At 42.7% G+C, this 17,670-nt stretch overlaps 1 protein-coding gene across 1 annotated transcript in view; it reads left to right on the top strand.

The window, feature by feature from the left end:
- Positions 1-17,670, top strand: part of mier3a (mesoderm induction early response 1, family member 3 a) — a 54,888-nt gene that overhangs the window by 21,152 nt on the left and 16,066 nt on the right. Inside the window, 8 exon segments of the mRNA XM_045688037.1 lie at positions 3,323-3,457; positions 5,121-5,241; positions 5,727-5,800; positions 5,950-6,022; positions 6,354-6,502; positions 6,580-6,661; positions 6,743-6,837; positions 7,309-7,436. Of these exon segments, the coding sequence (XP_045543993.1) occupies positions 3,323-3,457; positions 5,121-5,241; positions 5,727-5,800; positions 5,950-6,022; positions 6,354-6,502; positions 6,580-6,661; positions 6,743-6,837; positions 7,309-7,436 (857 nt within the window).

Below are 17,670 nucleotides of genomic sequence, written 5' to 3'. Positions count from 1 at the left end.
AGTATATGCATATTCTAGTTACTGAGTAGGAGTGGTAACCAGATTAAATCGGGTATGTTTTTTATCCAGCCGTGTCAATACTGCCCCCTAGCCCTAACAGGTTAATTGGTGCTGAAAATTCTCTTTTGTCCGGGCGTTGCTACGGGGTCCCTGAAAGAGCTAGCGGACAAACTTTTGTGTCCGTCTCTATGGGCCGAGGCGGTTTCAATGCACCTAGTCTTGCGACTCTGGGACTTTTCTAAACGTCGTCATTTTCATAATGGTCAAAATGAATTGAAGTCATTACAAATGTACGAGGCTGTTTCTCGGCCTGAGAACCTTCTAGTGCACGGTGAGTTGTGGCTCTATCGACTTAAGCGCTAGAACATGTATATAAAGTTTCAGAGCTCTAGGTCTGACGGTTCTTTGATAGTTCAAACACAGGTAACTATTGCAGGCTCTGTGTGTGTATTAGCCTCAGACTGTGTCACTCCCCTGTGTGATTTCAGGAAATCACGTAGAGCTCCGAAACGCCGCAACTGGATTTAAGTTATTTATTTTGAGAGATATATTTATTTATTTTTAAATTCCGTTTGGCCACTTTAACCATCACCAATTGTACGATTTCTCATAAATTCCGGTAGCTAAATGGCTGGTTCTTTTTTCCCTGACACCGTAGGTTCATGTACTTTGACGAGAAGTGGTCAACTTAGCGCTCTATTACCGTTTTTGACCTTTTAATCCCAGAAAATGGGCCTTAACTCAGTGTTGAGGCCTCAACACCATCTTGTTTCTGGGCTAAAAGCCCATTTGGCCAACCCTGTGCTCACCGAGTTTTATCGCCGAAGTCTTTTCTGTTTACGAGAAATGGCCATGTCACTTTGGTGTTTTTGTCCATTTGCAATAAGCAGCCAGTCGCCATCTGGTGGAATTTTCCAGAACAGTGGAAAAATTACTGAAATTTAATAAAACAGAAACCAAATGTCCGAGAGACTTCATTTGATGACTTCCCGGAAGATCTGACCCTGGGGCACGGCCTGAGGCCGTCGGCCTATTTTAAAAACATTTGTGGACGTCTGGTAAGGGACCGTACATTTGCAATATGGAGATCCTTATCAATCATACGGGAAATGCCATCGGCGTCCCTTTTATGTAGGGAATTATATTGATTGGACATGATTTGGAAAGGCACATACCTGTCTAAATAAGGTCCCACAGTTGACAGTGCATGTCAGAGCAAAACCAAGCCATGAGGTCAAAGGAATTGTCCATGGAGCTCTGAGAAAGGATTGTGTCGATCAGGGGAAGAGTACCGAAACATTACTGCAGCATTGAAGGTCCCCAATAACACAGTGGCCTCCATCATTCTTAAATGGAAGAAGTTTGGAACCACCAAGACGCTTCCTAGAGCTGGCCGCCTGAGCAATCGGAGAAGGGTCAGCGAGGTGACCAAGAACCCAATGGTCACTCAGGCAGAGCTCCAGAGTTCCTCTGTGGAGATGGGAGAACTTTCCAGAAGGACAACCATCTCTGCAGCACTCCACCAATCAGGGCTTTATGGTAGAGTGGCCAAACGGAAGCCACTCCTCAGTAAAAGGCACACGACAGCCCGCTTGGAGTTTGCCAAAAGGCACCTAAAGGACTCTCAGACCATGAGAACAAGATTCTCTGATCTGATGAATCCAAGATTGAACTCTTTGGCCTGAATGCCAAGCGTCACATCTGGAGGAAACCTCGCACCATCCCTACGGTTAAGCATGGTGGCAGCATCATGCTGTGAGGATGTTTTCCAGTGGCAGGGAATGGGAGACTAGTCAGGATCAAGGGAAAGATGAACGGAGCAAAGTACAGAGAAATCCTTGATGAAAACCTGCTCCAGAGCGCTCAGGTCCTCAGACTGGGATGAAGGTTCATCTTCCAATTGGACGACGACCCTAAGCACACAGCCAAGACAACGCAGGAGTGGCTTCGGGACAAGTGTCTGAATGTCCTTGAGCGGCCCAGCCTGAGCCCAGACTTGAACCCAATCGAACATTGCTGGAGAGACTTGAAAATAGCTGTGCAGCGACGCACCCCATCCAACCTGACATCTGCAGAGAAGAGGATCTGCAGAGAAGAATGGGAGACGCTCCCCAAATACAGGTGTGCCAAGCTTGTAGCGTCATACCCAAGTAGATTGGAGGCTGTAATCACTGCCAAAGGGGCTTCAACAAAGTATTGAGAAAAGGGTCTGAATACTTATGTAAATGTGATATTTCTGTTTTAGCCCAATAGGGTAAATGCAGATAGGCAACCCCCATGCTTCAGCCTATTTATTTATAGCCACTATGCTACATCAGTTGGGCTACAAGTGCTAATGCTTATTGCTAATAGCATACCTGATCATATGGACCATGCATAGGTTATATGTGTGGTCCAATATGAAAACAAATATGTTTTTTTAGAATCATTTTACCAGTATGTTATTTCAGGAGGTGGAAATGTTAAACTGTAGATGGTGTCTGCATCATTTTTATTTATTTTGGAGTATAATTTTTTTTTACATTTTTGTTACCAGAATTGAGCCTCTCGTTCCTTCTACATAAATTGTCTGGGGGGGACCCCGGCAGTGGAGGCTGCTGAGGGGAGGATGGCTCATAGTAATGGCTGGAATGGAGTCCATGGAATGGTATCAACCACATATGTTTGATACCATTCAATTGACTCTATTCTAGCCATTATTATGAGTTGCCCCACCCCCAGAAAATCTATGCAGAACACTATCTAAATGTAGTTTCAGCCCTCCCCTTCTATTCCCCCGTGACCTTTTCCTCCCACTGCTCCACATTTTTTCCAGAGCAAATGCTGTTTTGCAGTTTTAAAGCTAATTTCCTGGAATTCTACACATTTTGCCCTGTCTAAAGTTCATATGATACTTTAGTGACTCCACAAAATTGATTGGGGCCCCCTGGGGGTTGAAGCCCCATGGGAACATAATCTGGCCATGATAACTGCAATATTTAAATAACTGGTTAACCTAACTTACCTTGCTAACATGGGATAGATGATCAACCGTAATTTTTTTGAACAGGCTATAATTAATGGCCGATACAACTCCCCTCAATACAATACTAGCCTCGCTCTGTACAAGAAAATACTAGAAAGGCTGCTGAATATGGCTAGATTAAACTGCCTCGGTGGATTGACAGCAGCCAAGGTGTGGTAAACAAGATGAATTTGTATTGAGTGAACTGTCCATTTATAATTTTAACATTCTGTCATAAATCTTCCTAACTGTTATGCATGAAGTTTTTTGTATTGTTGTGATTTGTAAAGCAAAATCAAGTCGTCTTTAATCATTCAGGAGGGCAACATGCCACTGGAGGAGCTGCTGGCTATGTATAGATACGAAGCATCAATTGGCACCGCTGGAGGGTCCAGTGTGGGCGGCTCTTCTGTTGAACTTACGGACGAGCTACCTGATATGACATTAGATAAAGTAAGTAAGCACCGTGTCAATTTTGTAAGTTGGACTTCCTCTTCTGTAATATTTCCATTCACTTGGAAAAGTTATCCCACTGCAGTGAAAACAAATTGTTAGTAGGTTGTGAGAGGGCTTTCCTTTTAAAAATAATTTGCCTTAGATTCACTGTTGGACACTGGGGTTTTATTGTTGGACACTGGGGGTTTCATCGTGATGACAGCCTGAACATTGTATTCTTCACTCTTTTTCCAAAAGATTTAGCGAAACCATTGTTTTTATGTATTGTATGCACTACCGGTCAAAAGTTTTAGAACACCTGCTCATTCAAGGGTGTTTCTTTATTTTTACTATTTTCTACATTGTAGAAAAGTAGTGAAGATATCAAAACTATGAAAAAACGAATATGGAACCATGTAGTAACCAAAAAAGTGTTAAACAAATCAAAATATATTTGAGATTCTTCAAATAGCCACCCTTTGCCTTGATGACAGCTTTGCACACTCTTGGCATTCTCTCAACCAGCTTCACCTGGAATGCTTTTCCAACATTCTTGAAGGAGTTCTCACATATGCTGAGAACTTGTTGGCTGCCTTTCCTTCACACTGCGGTCCAACTCATCCCAAACCATCTCAGTTTGATTGGGGGGATTGTGGAGACCAGGTCATTTGATGCAGCACTCATTACTCTCCTTGGTCAAATAGCCCTTACACAGCCTGGAGGTGTGTTGGGTCATTATCCTTTTGAAAAACAAATTATAGTCCCACTAAGCCCAAACCAGATGGGATGGCGTATCGCTGCAGAATGCTGTGGTAGCCATGCTGGTTAAGTGTGCCTCGAATTCTAAAGAAATCAGACAGTGTCACCAGCAAAGCACCCCCACACCATAACACCTCTTCCTCCATGCTTTACGGTGGGAAATACACATGCAGAGATCATCCGTTCACCCACACTGCGTCTCACAAAGACAAATTTGGACTCCAGACCAAAGGACAGATTTCCACCACTAATGTCCATTGCTTGTGTTTCTTGGCTTTTTCTATTGCATCATTGATTGTATGTTGTTTTACTCCATGTGTAACTCTGTTTTTGTATGTTGTCGAACTGCTTTGCTTTCTTGGCCAGGTCGCAATTGTAAATGAGAACTTGTTCTCAACTTGCCTACCTGGTTAAATAAAGGTGAAATAAAGAAAAAATTAATAAAAAGTAAGTCTCTTCTTGTTATTGGTGTGCTTTCTTTGCAGCAATTTGACCATGAAGGCCTGACGGTTTCATCATAGTGCTTGATGGTTTTTGAGACTGCACTTGAAGAAACCTTGTCACAACACAACTGAATGGCTCAAATGCATTAAGAAGGAAAGAAATTCCACAAATTAACTTTCAACAAGGCACACCTGTTAATTGAAATGGATTCTAGGTGACTACCCCATGAAGCTGGTGGAGAGAATACCAAGAGTGTGCAAAGGGTGACTATTTTGAAGAATCTCAAATAGAAAATGTATTTTGATTTGTTACTTTTTTTTGGTTACTACATGATTTCATGTGTTATTTTGTAGTTTTGATGTCTTCACTATTATTCTACAATGTAGAAAATAGTAAAAATGAACTCCTTGAATGAGTAGGTGTTCTAAAATGTTTGAATGGTAGTGTATGTATTGACTTATTGGTGTATTTTAATCAGGAAGAAATAGCAAAAGATCTTCTGTCAGGTGACGATGAAGAAACACAGTCCTCAGCTGATGACCTCACACCCTCGGTGACATCCCATGAAACCAGTGATTTCTTCCCCAGAACACTGCGTTGTAAGTTTAACATTCACTTCCTTGAACTGTGGAATATCTCCCTTTTTGTTTCCCTATAATGCCACTACTGACATGCATCATCTGACATCAGTGCATCTAGCAACCTGAAATATATTGTGAGATTAAGTCCTAATGTAAAAGGTTTGTGGTAAAGTGTAATGGTAATGTCCGCGATACAAATTTCGGGGAGTAGCATATCGAGCCGACTTTGGCAACATCGAGAAGTGAGAGGCTGATCTCCTCCACTGTTGTTTCCATGCAGCTATCACTTAGCAGCAGAGTGACACAAACTCCCATGTGTGTGCAGATGCTCTGTGTGGGTGCTCACAAGTGTGGTCTCCTGTATCATGTTTACGCAATATTTGTTTTGTTTCATACTGCTGCTCGTATCGCTGATTCACAGTTTAAGTTGACACCCCCTATGCACTGCAGTCCCTTTTACTTCCCTGTATTATCTCCTCACCTCCCACTATCTGCTTCTCTAGCTAATGCTATTTACGATGGAGACAAGGAATCGGAGGGTGAGGAAGATGGTCTGTGTCCTGAGGACACCAGGAAGGTGTGTATTTCAGTGCTTCTCATGATCAATCATTCCTCCACCAACTCCTAGTAGATGAGGCTCATGACACGTGGATGGCTTGTTACACTGCAAATGTCAACATAATGGTATTTAAATTGACTAATTTAAAAAAAAATCTGTTTTCAAAGGAAATCATGGTCGGGTCCCAGTATCAAGCTGAAATCCCTGCCCTTGTCTGTTACTACGATGCCAATGAAAAAGGTCAGTGTATGTGAGATACCAAATATACATTTAGAATTTCCCTCGCACACTCCCCTCACTCTAGCTCTCTTGAAGATCAACTCTGAATTTAAATTGATTTAAGTGGGGGGGGTTGTCCTTCCAAAGGCATTGTATGAGCTTGTGAAGTGAAATTCAATGTTAAGATGTTGAACAGATATCAGTTTACTTGTTTTGATATTTGTTCAATATATGTACAAAATCTGTTCAATATACTGTATGTAACGTCATATTCAACAGATATGATGTAAAGCTAGGAAACATCCTTCACAGCTTCCAAGTGTTGTCCTTGTCTAAAAATGTATCCTCCTAGTGTATGAGAATGAAGACCAGTTGCTATGGCAACCTGATGCCCTGCCGGAGCAGACGGTGAAAGACTTCCTGCATGACACTTCCGCCCTAGTAGTTGATGGGAAGGTGGGGCCTGCGCTGGAGAGTGGTCTCGTTCAAGACAACGAGCAGGTACATTTTTCTTTTCTTTCTTTCTCTCTTTCTCTCTTGCTCTCTTAACTGATTTAGTGTTATTTGCCCCTCCCAAGGCTTTGTATGAGCTTGTGAAGTGTAACTACACCGTCCATGATGCACTGGAGCATTATCGCCGGAGTGAAAAGTCCTCTGAGGGTAAGTTGACATTTTTACACAGATTCATATTGTATTAAAACAGTGGAGTAAAAAATAAATGTTCCACCTTTTTGATTTCAGGTGAAATGCCTCCCTGGTCAGAAGAAGAATGCAGAAACTTTGAACTTGCGCTCCTCCTTTATGAGAAGAACTTTCACCTCATCCAGAAACATAAGGTAAGACCAGTCTTATCAATACAGTATGACTTCAAAGATACAATAATGTCGGGAATGGAGGTCGTTTGGGAACACTGAAATATCTAAAACTTTGAAATTCATTTATAAACAAACAAACCATTGCATATTTACATGTTTACTAATCAATTATCCAGAATTTGTAAATCATTTTTGATTTTTTTAATTCTTTGCATTTATATTGCCTGTTCAGTTGACCTGTCAGTTGGTAACTGAGGGCTGGTTTCCCAAACACATATTACGCCTGTTTCTGGACCAAAAATCATGCTCAATGGAAAATCTCCATAGGAACTGTTTTTTTCCAAGGACTATGCTTAGTCTGGAAAACCAGCCCTGAGTTTTGTAGCTTTTGAGGTTCTACTGTAGATGAAATGGGGATATTGTTGTTCAATGCCAGTCATGTCCTGCAATGCATCTCTCCATTTAACCCTTCACCTACTCTTTCTCCTTCAGGTGAATACAAGGACAGTCGCTGAATGTGTCGCCTTCTACTACATGTGGAAAAAGTCGGAACGATTTGACTTCTTTGTCCAACAGAACCGGTTTGGGAAAAAGAAGTATAGCAGCTACCCCGGTGTAACGTGAGTGACCCTTTGTCATGGATTGACCTCGCATTTTGTCTGATGTTAACCCAGAAAGTGTCTTTCCCCCTCTTCTGCCAAAGTGCAATGGGGTCATTCCCAATGTTCCCTCTAAGCTGCGCACGGGCACGCAGCTCCCCTTGGACTGCACTACAAGCCCACGCCGAGAAGCACGAGATTAAACTTCGCTCAGCTTTCTAGAGTTTTCCCCTTTAGTTAACACTATCAACGTTTCGCTCTGCTGTGGGAATTGTGCTCGATTCAATGCAATATTAGCCACTTTCAATGTAACATACCGAAACAAAATGAGCTATGCAAAACTAACTGTGCAAGAGATTTTATTGTAGGCGACGTGCATTGGTTTAGGGTTCTATTGCATTGACAAGCACGACTCAGGCCCGCACTCTACACAGACCGGTGTGCCATAACCAATCAGAGCTGCATTAGGCCTATATGCAAGTAGCCATTGCCATATATGGATCTGTGCCATTCACTTTGAACTGGATTGTGTTTACAGCATGAGCGGTAGTGAGTAGTTGTGCTTGTTTTGAGATCAAAGCGAGAGCTGCATGTATCCACCTGTGCACATTTGTTCATATTCTTTGCTAGTTAGTGAGTTATTAGCCCAGTTATAGCTAATTTCTAGTTAACAATGGGGGAGTGGTTGCTTCCTACAACGGCACAAAATGTGTGCATTTCTAGCCATCTTTGAAAGCGAGTCAGGTAAAGAGCAGTGTTGTATTTTGAGACAATCTTGAATATTCTAAGTAGCCAATATGCAGAGGGTTGTGTAAATTGTCTGTTTCTCTGTGGTAATGGTATTGGAATAATTAATTTTATTTTGAAGTGGTTTCTTGCATCAAACAACACATTTTCAGTCACCTCCTTGTCTGAAGGACAAGTGGATATCAGGTTAATGTTAAGCCCTGCATGTTTCCCCCCACCAAAAAAGTCCTACACTGAACACCACACATTTGCTGCTACTGTAGGCTGAATGCTTTTTAGAATATTGTGGGATGCATTTTTTTCTCCAATTTTTATTTTTTTTTTTTTTTGGTAGGCCACTCTGTTATGCCTACGTTATGATCAAATAGCCACAGTAGCCTACTTGGCCACTGTTCAAACTGTAACTAAAGCGGGTACAGCCTCAGTGTTCACAGTAAACAATCGCTTGAAGTTGCACAGCATTTTCAAATCAAATTTGGTCACATGCGCCATGAAGTGCTTACTTACAAGCCCTTAACCATCAATGCAGTTCAAGAAAGAGTTATTCAATTTACTAAATAAACTAAAGTAAAAAAATAAAAATCTAATCAATCAAAATAAAAATCTAATCAATCAAAAAGTAACACAAGAAATGTGTTACCGAGTCAATTTGCGGGGGTCCAGGTTAGGTTAGTCTAGGTAATTTGTAAAGTGACTATAGATAATGAACAGCGAGTAGGGGTCAATGTAAATAGTCTGGGTGACCATTTGATTAGTTTAGTTCAGCAGTCTTATGGCTTGGGGGTAGAAGCTGTTAAGGTGCCTTTTGGTCCTAGACTTGGCGCTCCGGTACCGCTTGCCGTGCGGTAGCAGAGAGAACTGTCTAGGACTTGGGTGACTGGAGTCTTTGACAATTTTTAGGGCCTTCCTCTGACACCGTCTGGTCCTGGATGGCTGGAAGCTTGGCCCCGGTGATGCACTGGGCTGTATGCACTACCCTCTGTAGTGCCTTATGGTGAGATCCCGAGCAGTTGCCATACCAGGCGGTGATGCAACTGGCAAGGTGCATCTCGATGCTGTAGAACTTTTTGAGGTTCTGGGGAACCCATGCCAAATGTTTTCAGTATCCTGAGGGGAAAAAGGTGTTGTCGTGCCCTCTTCACAACTGTCTTCGTGTGTTTGGACCATGAGAGTTTGGTGTCATTGACACCAAGGCACTTAACTTGCAACCCGTTCCACTTCAGTCCTGTCGATGTTAATGGGGGGCCTTTTCGGCCCTCCTTTTCCTATAGTCCTGGCACCACACTGCCAGGTCTCTGACCTCCTTCCTATAGGCTGTTTCATCATTGTCATTGATCAGGCCTACCACTGTTGTCGTCAGCAAACTTAATGATGGTGTTGGAGTCGTGCTTGGCCACACAGTCGTGGGTGAACAGGAAGTACAGGAGGGAACTAAGCACGCACCCTTGAGGGGCCCTGGCGTGGCAGATGTGGTGTTGCCTACCATTACCACCTCGGGGCGGCCCAAGGAAGTCCAGGATCCAGTTGCAGAGGGAGATGTATAGTCCCAGGGTCCCTAGCTTAGTGATGCACTTTGTGGGCACTATGGTGTTGAACGCTGCGCTGTAGTTAATGAACAGCATTCTCACATAGGTGTTCCATTTGTCCAGGTGGGAAAGGGTAGTGTGGAGTGTAATTGCGTCATCTGTGGCTATGTTGGGACGGTATGTGAATTAGTGGGTCTAGGGTTTCTGGCATGATGGTGTTGATGTGAGCCATGACCAGCCTTTCAAAGCACTTCATGGCTACAGACGTGAGTGTTGTGGGGCAGTAATCATTTAGGCAGGTTACTTTCGGTGCTCTCATGCGTGCTTCAGTGTCGCTTGCCGCAAAGCGAGCATAAAAGGCATTTAGCTTGTCTGGTAGGGTTCCCTTTGTAGTCTGTAATAGTTTTCAAGCCCTGCCACATCCGACAAGCGTCAGAGCCTGTGTAGTAGGATTCAATCTTAATCCTGTATTGACACTCTGCCTGTTTGATGGTTTGTCTGAGGGCATAGCGCGATTTCTTATAAGCGTCCGGATTAGTGTCCCGCTCTTTGAACGCGGCAGCTCTAGCCTTTAGCTCGGTGCGGATGTTGCCGATAATCCATGGCTTCTCTTTGGAAAATGTACGTACGATCACTGTTGAGATGACGTCGTTGATGCACTTATTGATGAAGCTGGTGACTGAGGTGGTATACTCCTCAATGCCATTGGATGAATCCCGTAAAATATTCCAGTCTGTGCTGCAAAACAGTCCTGTAGTGTAGCATCCACGTCTTCTGAACACTTCTGTATTGAGCAAGTCACTGGTACTTCCTGCTTCAGTTTTTGCTCGTAAGCAGGAATCAGGGTAGAATTATGGTCAGATTTGCCAAATGGAGGACGAGGGAGAGCTTTGCATGCGTCTCTGTGTGTGGAGTAAAGGTGGTCTAGAGGTTTTTTTTATTTATTTTTTTTATTCTCTGGTTGCACATGTAACATGTTGGTAGAAATTAGCATTCAAGTCTCCGGCCACTAGGAGTGCCGCTTCTGGATGAGCATTTTCTTGTTTGCTTATGGCCTCATATACAGTTGAAGTCAGAAGTTTACATACACCTTAGCCAAATACATTTAAACTCAGTTTCACAATTTCTGACATTGAATCCTAGTAAAAATAACCTGCTTAGGTCAGTTAGGATCACCACTTTATTTCAGCTTTTATTTCTTTCATCACATTCCCAATGGGTCAGAAGTTTACATACACTCATTTGGTAGCATTGCCTTTAAATTGTTTAACTTGGGTCACATGTTTTGGGTAGCCTTCCACAAGCTTCCCACAATAAGTTGGGTGAATTTTGGCCCATTCCTCCTGACAGAGCTGGTGTAACTGAGTCAGGTTTGTAGGCCTCCTTGCTCGCACACACTTTTTCAGTTCTGCCCAAAGTTTTCTAGAGGCTTGAAGTCAGGGCTTTGTAATGGCCACTCCAATACCTTGACTTTTTGGCCTTAAGCCATTTTGACACAACTTTGGAAGCATGCTTGGGGTCATTGTCCATTTGGAAGACCCATTTGCAACCAAGCTTTAACTTCCTGAATGATGTCTTGATGTTGCTTCAATATATTGGCATCATGAGGCAGGAAAATTATGTTATCTATTTTGTCAATTTCTATTTTGCTGCAGTCCCTCCTGCAGCAAAGCACCCCCACAACATGATGCTGCCACCCCTGTGCTTCGCGGTTGGGATGGTGTTCTTCGGCTTGCAAGCGTCCCCCTTTTTCCTCCAAACATAACGATGGTCATTATGGCCAAACAGTTCTATTTTTGTTTCATCAGACCAGAGGACATTTCTCCAAAAAGTATGCTCTTTGTCCCCATGTACAATTTGCAAACCGTAGTCTGGCTTTTTTATGGTGGTTTTGGAGCAGTGGCTTCTTCCTTGCTGAGCTGCCTTTCAGGTTATGTTGATATAGGACTCATTTTACTGTGGATATAGATACTTTTGTACCTGTTTCCTCCAGCATCTTCAAGGTCCTTTGCTGTTCTGGGATTGATTTGCACTTTTCGCACCAACGTACGTTCATCTCTAGGAGACAGAACACGTCTCCTTCCTGAGCGGTACAACGGCTGCGTAGTCCCATGGTGTTTATACTTGCTTACTATTGTTTGTACAGATGAATGTGGTACCTTCAGGCATTTGGAAATTGCTCCCAAGGATGAACCAGACTTGTGGAGTTCTACAATTGTTTTTCTGAGGTCTTGGCTGATTTCTTTTGATTTTCCCATGATGTCAAGCAAAGAGGCACTGAGTTTGAAGGTAGGCCTTGAAATACATCCACTGGTACACCTCCAATAGGCTAATTGATGTCATTTGAGTCAATCAGAAGCTTCTAAAGCCATGACATTTTCTGGAATTTTACAAGCTGTTGAAAGGCACAGTCAACTTAGTGTATGTTAACTTCTGACCCACTGGAATTGTGATTACAGTGAATTATAAGGGAAATAATCTCTCTAAACAGTTGTTGGGAAAATTACTTGTCATGCACAAAGTAGATGTCCTAACCGACTTGCCAAAACTATAGTTTGTTAACAAGAAATTTGTGGAGTGGTTGAAAAACGAGTTTTAATGACTCCAATCTAAGTGTATGTAAGCTTCCGACTTCAACTGTAGCTCGTTGAGTGCGGTCTTAGTGCCAGCATCGATTTGTAGTGGTAAATGGATGGCAACGAGTAATATAGATGGTGTTGTCTACAGCTTATCATGAGGTGCTTTACTTCAGGCGTGCAAAACCTCGAGACGTCTATAATATTAGACATCGCGCAACAGCTGTTACACACACACCCCCACCCCTCGTCTTACCAGACGTAGCTGCTCTGTCCTGCTCTGTCCTGAGAAGCCAGCCAGCTCTATTATCCGTGTCGTCGTTCAGCCAAGTCTGTGAAACATATGATATTACAGTTTAATGTCCTGTTGGTAGTCTAGTCTTAATTGTAGATCATCCAGTTTGTTTTCCAATGATTGCATGTTGGCCTATAATACTCAGGGTAGTGGTGGTTTACTCACTCGCCGGCGAATTCACACACGGCACCAGACCTCCTCCCCCTGTATTTACGTCTTTTCCTCATACTAATGACGGGGATTTGGGCCTGGTCTCGGGGAAGCAGTATATCCTTTGCATCGGACTCCTTAAAAAAAAAAATCTTTGTCCAGTTTGAGGTGAGTAATCGCTGTCCAGGAGCTCTTTTCGGTCATAAGAGACGGTAGCAGTAACATTATGTACAAAATGAGTGGCAAAGAAAATTGAAAAAACGAACAAAATAGCAGTTGGTTAGGAGCCATCCCCTCCAGCACCATTATCACAATGTTAGTTTGCACTCAGCAGACCTAAAATGTGCTCAGTGCCCCAAACATTGAGAACATTGGTCATTCCACCATTTTGGTACCTTTTGGAGAAGTGTAACTTGGTTTAAAAAAAAAAAAAATTTTTTTTTTTTAAAAGACCAGTAACAGGGTTGACCGTAATAGGGTTGAATATTTCTTCTTAAATCAACCATAAATCCCCTTGTGACAGGGGGAATGGAAGGTTGTTTTGTGGAGTGGCAATAGAGTGCAAGATTCACAAAGTTATTGTTAAGACATTTCTAGCCTGTCCATCTATGGGTAACAGGGTTGGTGTGTTTATGTTCAGTTTTCCACACCAGGAAATGGCCAAAAACAGTAGAACCAATTCACAGGGTTGTAACAGGGTTGACCTTTTTAAAATGAGGAACAGACATAAATGAAAACTTCAGAAATGACAGTCAAAGCAACAAAATAACTAGGGCTTTACAATGATGGTGAAATTTTGGGATTAAGTGGGTTAAAATCTTGCAAGAAGTCACGGGGACGACAAAATGCTGAATTTTTCACTTTAACTAACATTAGCCTTTATTCATTTTATTGAGTTCTCCATCTGGTCAATATTAAAGGGCACTTAATTTAATATTACAGGCTTTTAAAATTCTATATTGGTGTATATTCTCTACTTAAAATACCAAAGGGATGCAAAAGGCACTAATTTTGTGGAACGACCCAATGAAGTATTGTTGCAATGTCTTTGGAGGAACAATATGGGTTGTCTCGTAACTAGCTTTTGTAGTTAAATGTGCAATATGTAGAAATTGCTCTGCCATTGCATGGTTGTAAAAATTCTAAAATGTTTGCCTAATTTCAGTTTGACAAAACAAGCATAGTGTAAGAAATAATTTTAACATATAGACTGCTGTTAATCTTTTCAATAACCCAAATGATCATTTTCTGCTGTTTTTGAAGATGGTGTGCAAAAGTAAAAGATGCACAAACTAAACTTTGAAGGGCCAATCTGCAGGTCAAACAACAAGGCAACCAACCTGGCAACTTTTTGGATAAACCGCTTAGGGATAGGCGTAGAGAAATGTAACCACTCTCAAATTCATAGACTGACCTATGGGATGCAAGGACTGACCAACCATGATATCAAAATAATGATAGTTTTAATCATGTTTTGAAGCTATACAGTGTTTGTTTACATTGACATTTTTTAGCTTATCTTTGGTTCTGACTGGGTTAAACAGTTGAACCACAGATGAGCCAGATATTTCACCGGATGTATAAATGTGAAGCATCCAGTTGGCTTTTCCACTCACTACCTAATATGGTGATGAGAGGAAGCCCAGTGGCCGGCAGTGGGAGAAGATGGAACGATATGGATTTTGGCCGAGATTCTGTAAATTTTCTCATCAATAAAATATTTCCATACAATTTTCTGTTTCCAAAACTAGAATCTGTAACATGGTGGACTGCGTTTTGTAGACTTTGCCAAAGTAAAAAAAAAAAAAAAAAATTTTAAAAGGCGTGCAAGGGCAAATTGAGTTATTGCACACCCACACTTCATAGTAGGCATTCCCTAACAGAAATATGCAAATAAATGCTAAAACGCACCAATAGGATCTCACTAACTCATTCTTGCCTCTGCCCACCTCCTTGCTTGTGCTGCCCACTTTGATTAATTTGCTCCCATTGGAAACCAGAGGCTCTGGTCTAGGGTTGTCCCCAACTAAAAAAATAATAATTCTTGGTCCAATGAAAGTTGTCTGTTCTTCGACCAATCGATTGCTCCAAATTTTTTACGTGTATTTTTCCATATATAGACACAGCTGATTTTATTAAAACACACAGGATATGTGTTTTAATCAAATCAACTACAGTGCATTCGGAAAGTATTCAGACCCCTTCACTTTTTCCACATTTTGATCCGTTACAGCTGTATTCTAAAATGGATTTAAAAAAGCTTAACTCAATCTACACAAAATACTCCATAATGACAAAGCAAAAACAAAATTTTACAAATTTTGGGAAATGTATAACAAATGTTATCACATTTACGTAAGTGTTCAGACCCTTTACTCAGTACTTTGTAGAAGCACCTTTGATAGCTATTACAGCTTCAAGTCTTCTTGGGTATGATGCTACAAGCTTGGCACACCTGTATTTGGGGAGGTTTTTTTCTTCCCCATTCTTCTCTGCAGATCCTTTCAAGCTCTGTCAGGTTGGATGGGGTGCGTCGCTGCACAGCTATTTTCAATTCTCTCCAGAGATGTTCGATTGGGTTCAAGTCAGGGCTCTGGCTGGGCCGCTCAAGAACAGAGACTTGTCCCGAAGCCACTCCTGCGTTGCCTTGTCTGTGTGCTTAGGGTCGTTGTCCTGTTGGAAGGTGAACCTTCATTCCAGTCTTAGGTCCTGAGGACTCTGGAGCAGGTTTTCATCAAGAATCTCTCTAGTACTTTACTCTGTTCATCTTTCCCTTAATCCTGACTAGTCTCCCATTCCCTGCCACTGAAAAACATCCCCACAGCATGATGCTGCCACCACCATGCTTCACCTTAGGAATGTTATTGGCCAGGTGATGAGCAGTGCCTGGTTTCCTCCAGATGTCTTATTCTTATCCATATTTTTTGAAACTGCACTGTTGGTTAGGGGCTCGTAAGTAAGCATTTCACTGTTGTATTCGGCGCATGTGACTAATAAAATTTGATTTTAATGTGAAGCTTGGCATTCAGGCCAAAGAGTTCAATCTTGGTTTCATTAGACCAGAGAATCTTGTTTCTCATGGTCTGAGAGTCCCTTAGGTGCCTGTTGGCAAACTCCAAGCGGCCTGTCATGTGCCTTTTACTGAGGAGTGGCTTCCATCTGGCCACTCTACAATAAAAGCCTAATTGGTGGAGCGCTGCAGAGATGGTTGTCCTTCTGGAAGGTTCTCCCATCTCCACAGAGGAGCTCTGTCAGAGTGACCATCGGGTTCTCTTCCCCGATTTGCTCAGTTTGGTCGGGCTGCCAGCTCTTGGAAGTCTTGGTGGTTCAAACTTCTTCCACTTAAAGGGCAATGGAAACACTATGATTTAGAACGCAAGCTAACTGTAAATCGCCATATTGGCATTGTCACTTGGCAGGAGAGAATTTTGGAACTCCCAAAAATGGCTGAATTTACAGAGTAGCTCCGAGTCTGAGAATGAGTTTATTACAGAGAATGAAATAATGTTAGCTAGGGAGCCAATAAAACTACTGAAGCCGTTCATGTTTGAGCCGATCGTTGTCCCTGATCAAAGAGTTCTTTCTTGTAACAGTAACAACACAGACATGCTGTTGTCTTTGTTACACGTCAGCTAGAGGGTCGGTGTAGGCAAACACAAACTGGTGTGAGTGGGGATGCTGCCAGATAATGGCTGGAGTGTGTGTGTGTGTGTTGTAGAGGGATGGTGGCGATACAGCACAAAATCCCAGCGGATGGTGACTGTGTTACATCCAGTCAGAGGTTCCTGTCAATCTGTCTGGATGGCGACGTATTTATTGGTCGTGTCACTAATCCTTATGAAGGACTTCCTGGCAGAAGAGGTTACTCAACCAGTCAGCAGCCGATATGCCAGTTTAAATAATTGGTGAAATTTTGCTTGACTATAAATTGTTTAAGGTTTATATCAGTAGTGGGTAGGTGCTTATAAAGTCAGGGAAAAAATAAACGTCCCTTTTTCAGGACCCTGTCTTTCAAAGATAATTAGTAAAAAATCCAAAACTTCACAGATCTTCATTGTAAACAGTTTAAACACTGTTTCCCATGCTTGTTTAATGAACATGCACCTGTGGAACAGTTGTTAAGACCTTAACAGCTTACAGACGGTAGGCAATTAAGGTCACAGTTACGAAAACTTAGGACACTAAAGAGGCCTTTCTACTGACTCTGAATAACACCAAAAGAAAGATGTCCAGGGTCCCTGCTCATCTGTGTGAACGTGCCTTAGGCATGCTGCAAGGAGGCATGAGGACTGCAGATGTGGCCAGGGCAATAAATTGCAATGTCCGTACTGTGAGACGCCTAAGACAGCGCTACAGGGAGACAGGACGGACAGCTGATCATCCTTGCAGTGGTAGACCACGTGTAACAACACCTGCATAGGATTGGTACAGCTGAACATCACACCTGCGGGACAGGTACAGGATGGCAACAACAACTGCCCAAGTTACACCAGGAACACACAATCCCTCCATCAGTGTTCAGACTGTCCACAATAGGCTGAGAGCGGCTGGACTGAGGGCTTGTAGGCCTGTTTCAAGGCAGGTCCTCACCAGATATCACTGGCAACAATGTCGCCTATGGGCACAAACCCACCGTCGCTGGACCAGACAGGACTGGCAAAAAGTGCTCTTCACTGACGAGTCGCGGTTTTGTCTCACCAGGGGTGATGGTCGAATTCGCGTTTATCGTTGAAGGAATGAGCGTTACGCCGAGGCCTGTACTCTGGAGCGGGATCGATGTGGAGGGTCTGTCATGGTCTGGGGCGGTGTGTCACAGCATCATCGGACTGAGCTTGTTGTCATTGCAGGCAATCTCAACGCTGTGCGTTACAGGGAAGACATCCTCATGTGGTACCCTTCCTGCAGGCTCATCCTGACATGACCCTCCAGCATGACAATGCCACCACTCACAGAATGAGCAG

This window comes from Salmo salar, chromosome ssa01 (assembly GCF_905237065.1).
Source record: "Salmo salar chromosome ssa01, Ssal_v3.1, whole genome shotgun sequence".
Classification (NCBI taxonomy): Eukaryota; Metazoa; Chordata; class Actinopteri; order Salmoniformes; family Salmonidae; genus Salmo; species Salmo salar.
Note: the sequence above shows the minus strand (reverse complement) of the source record. Positions and strands in the feature narration are given on the sequence as shown.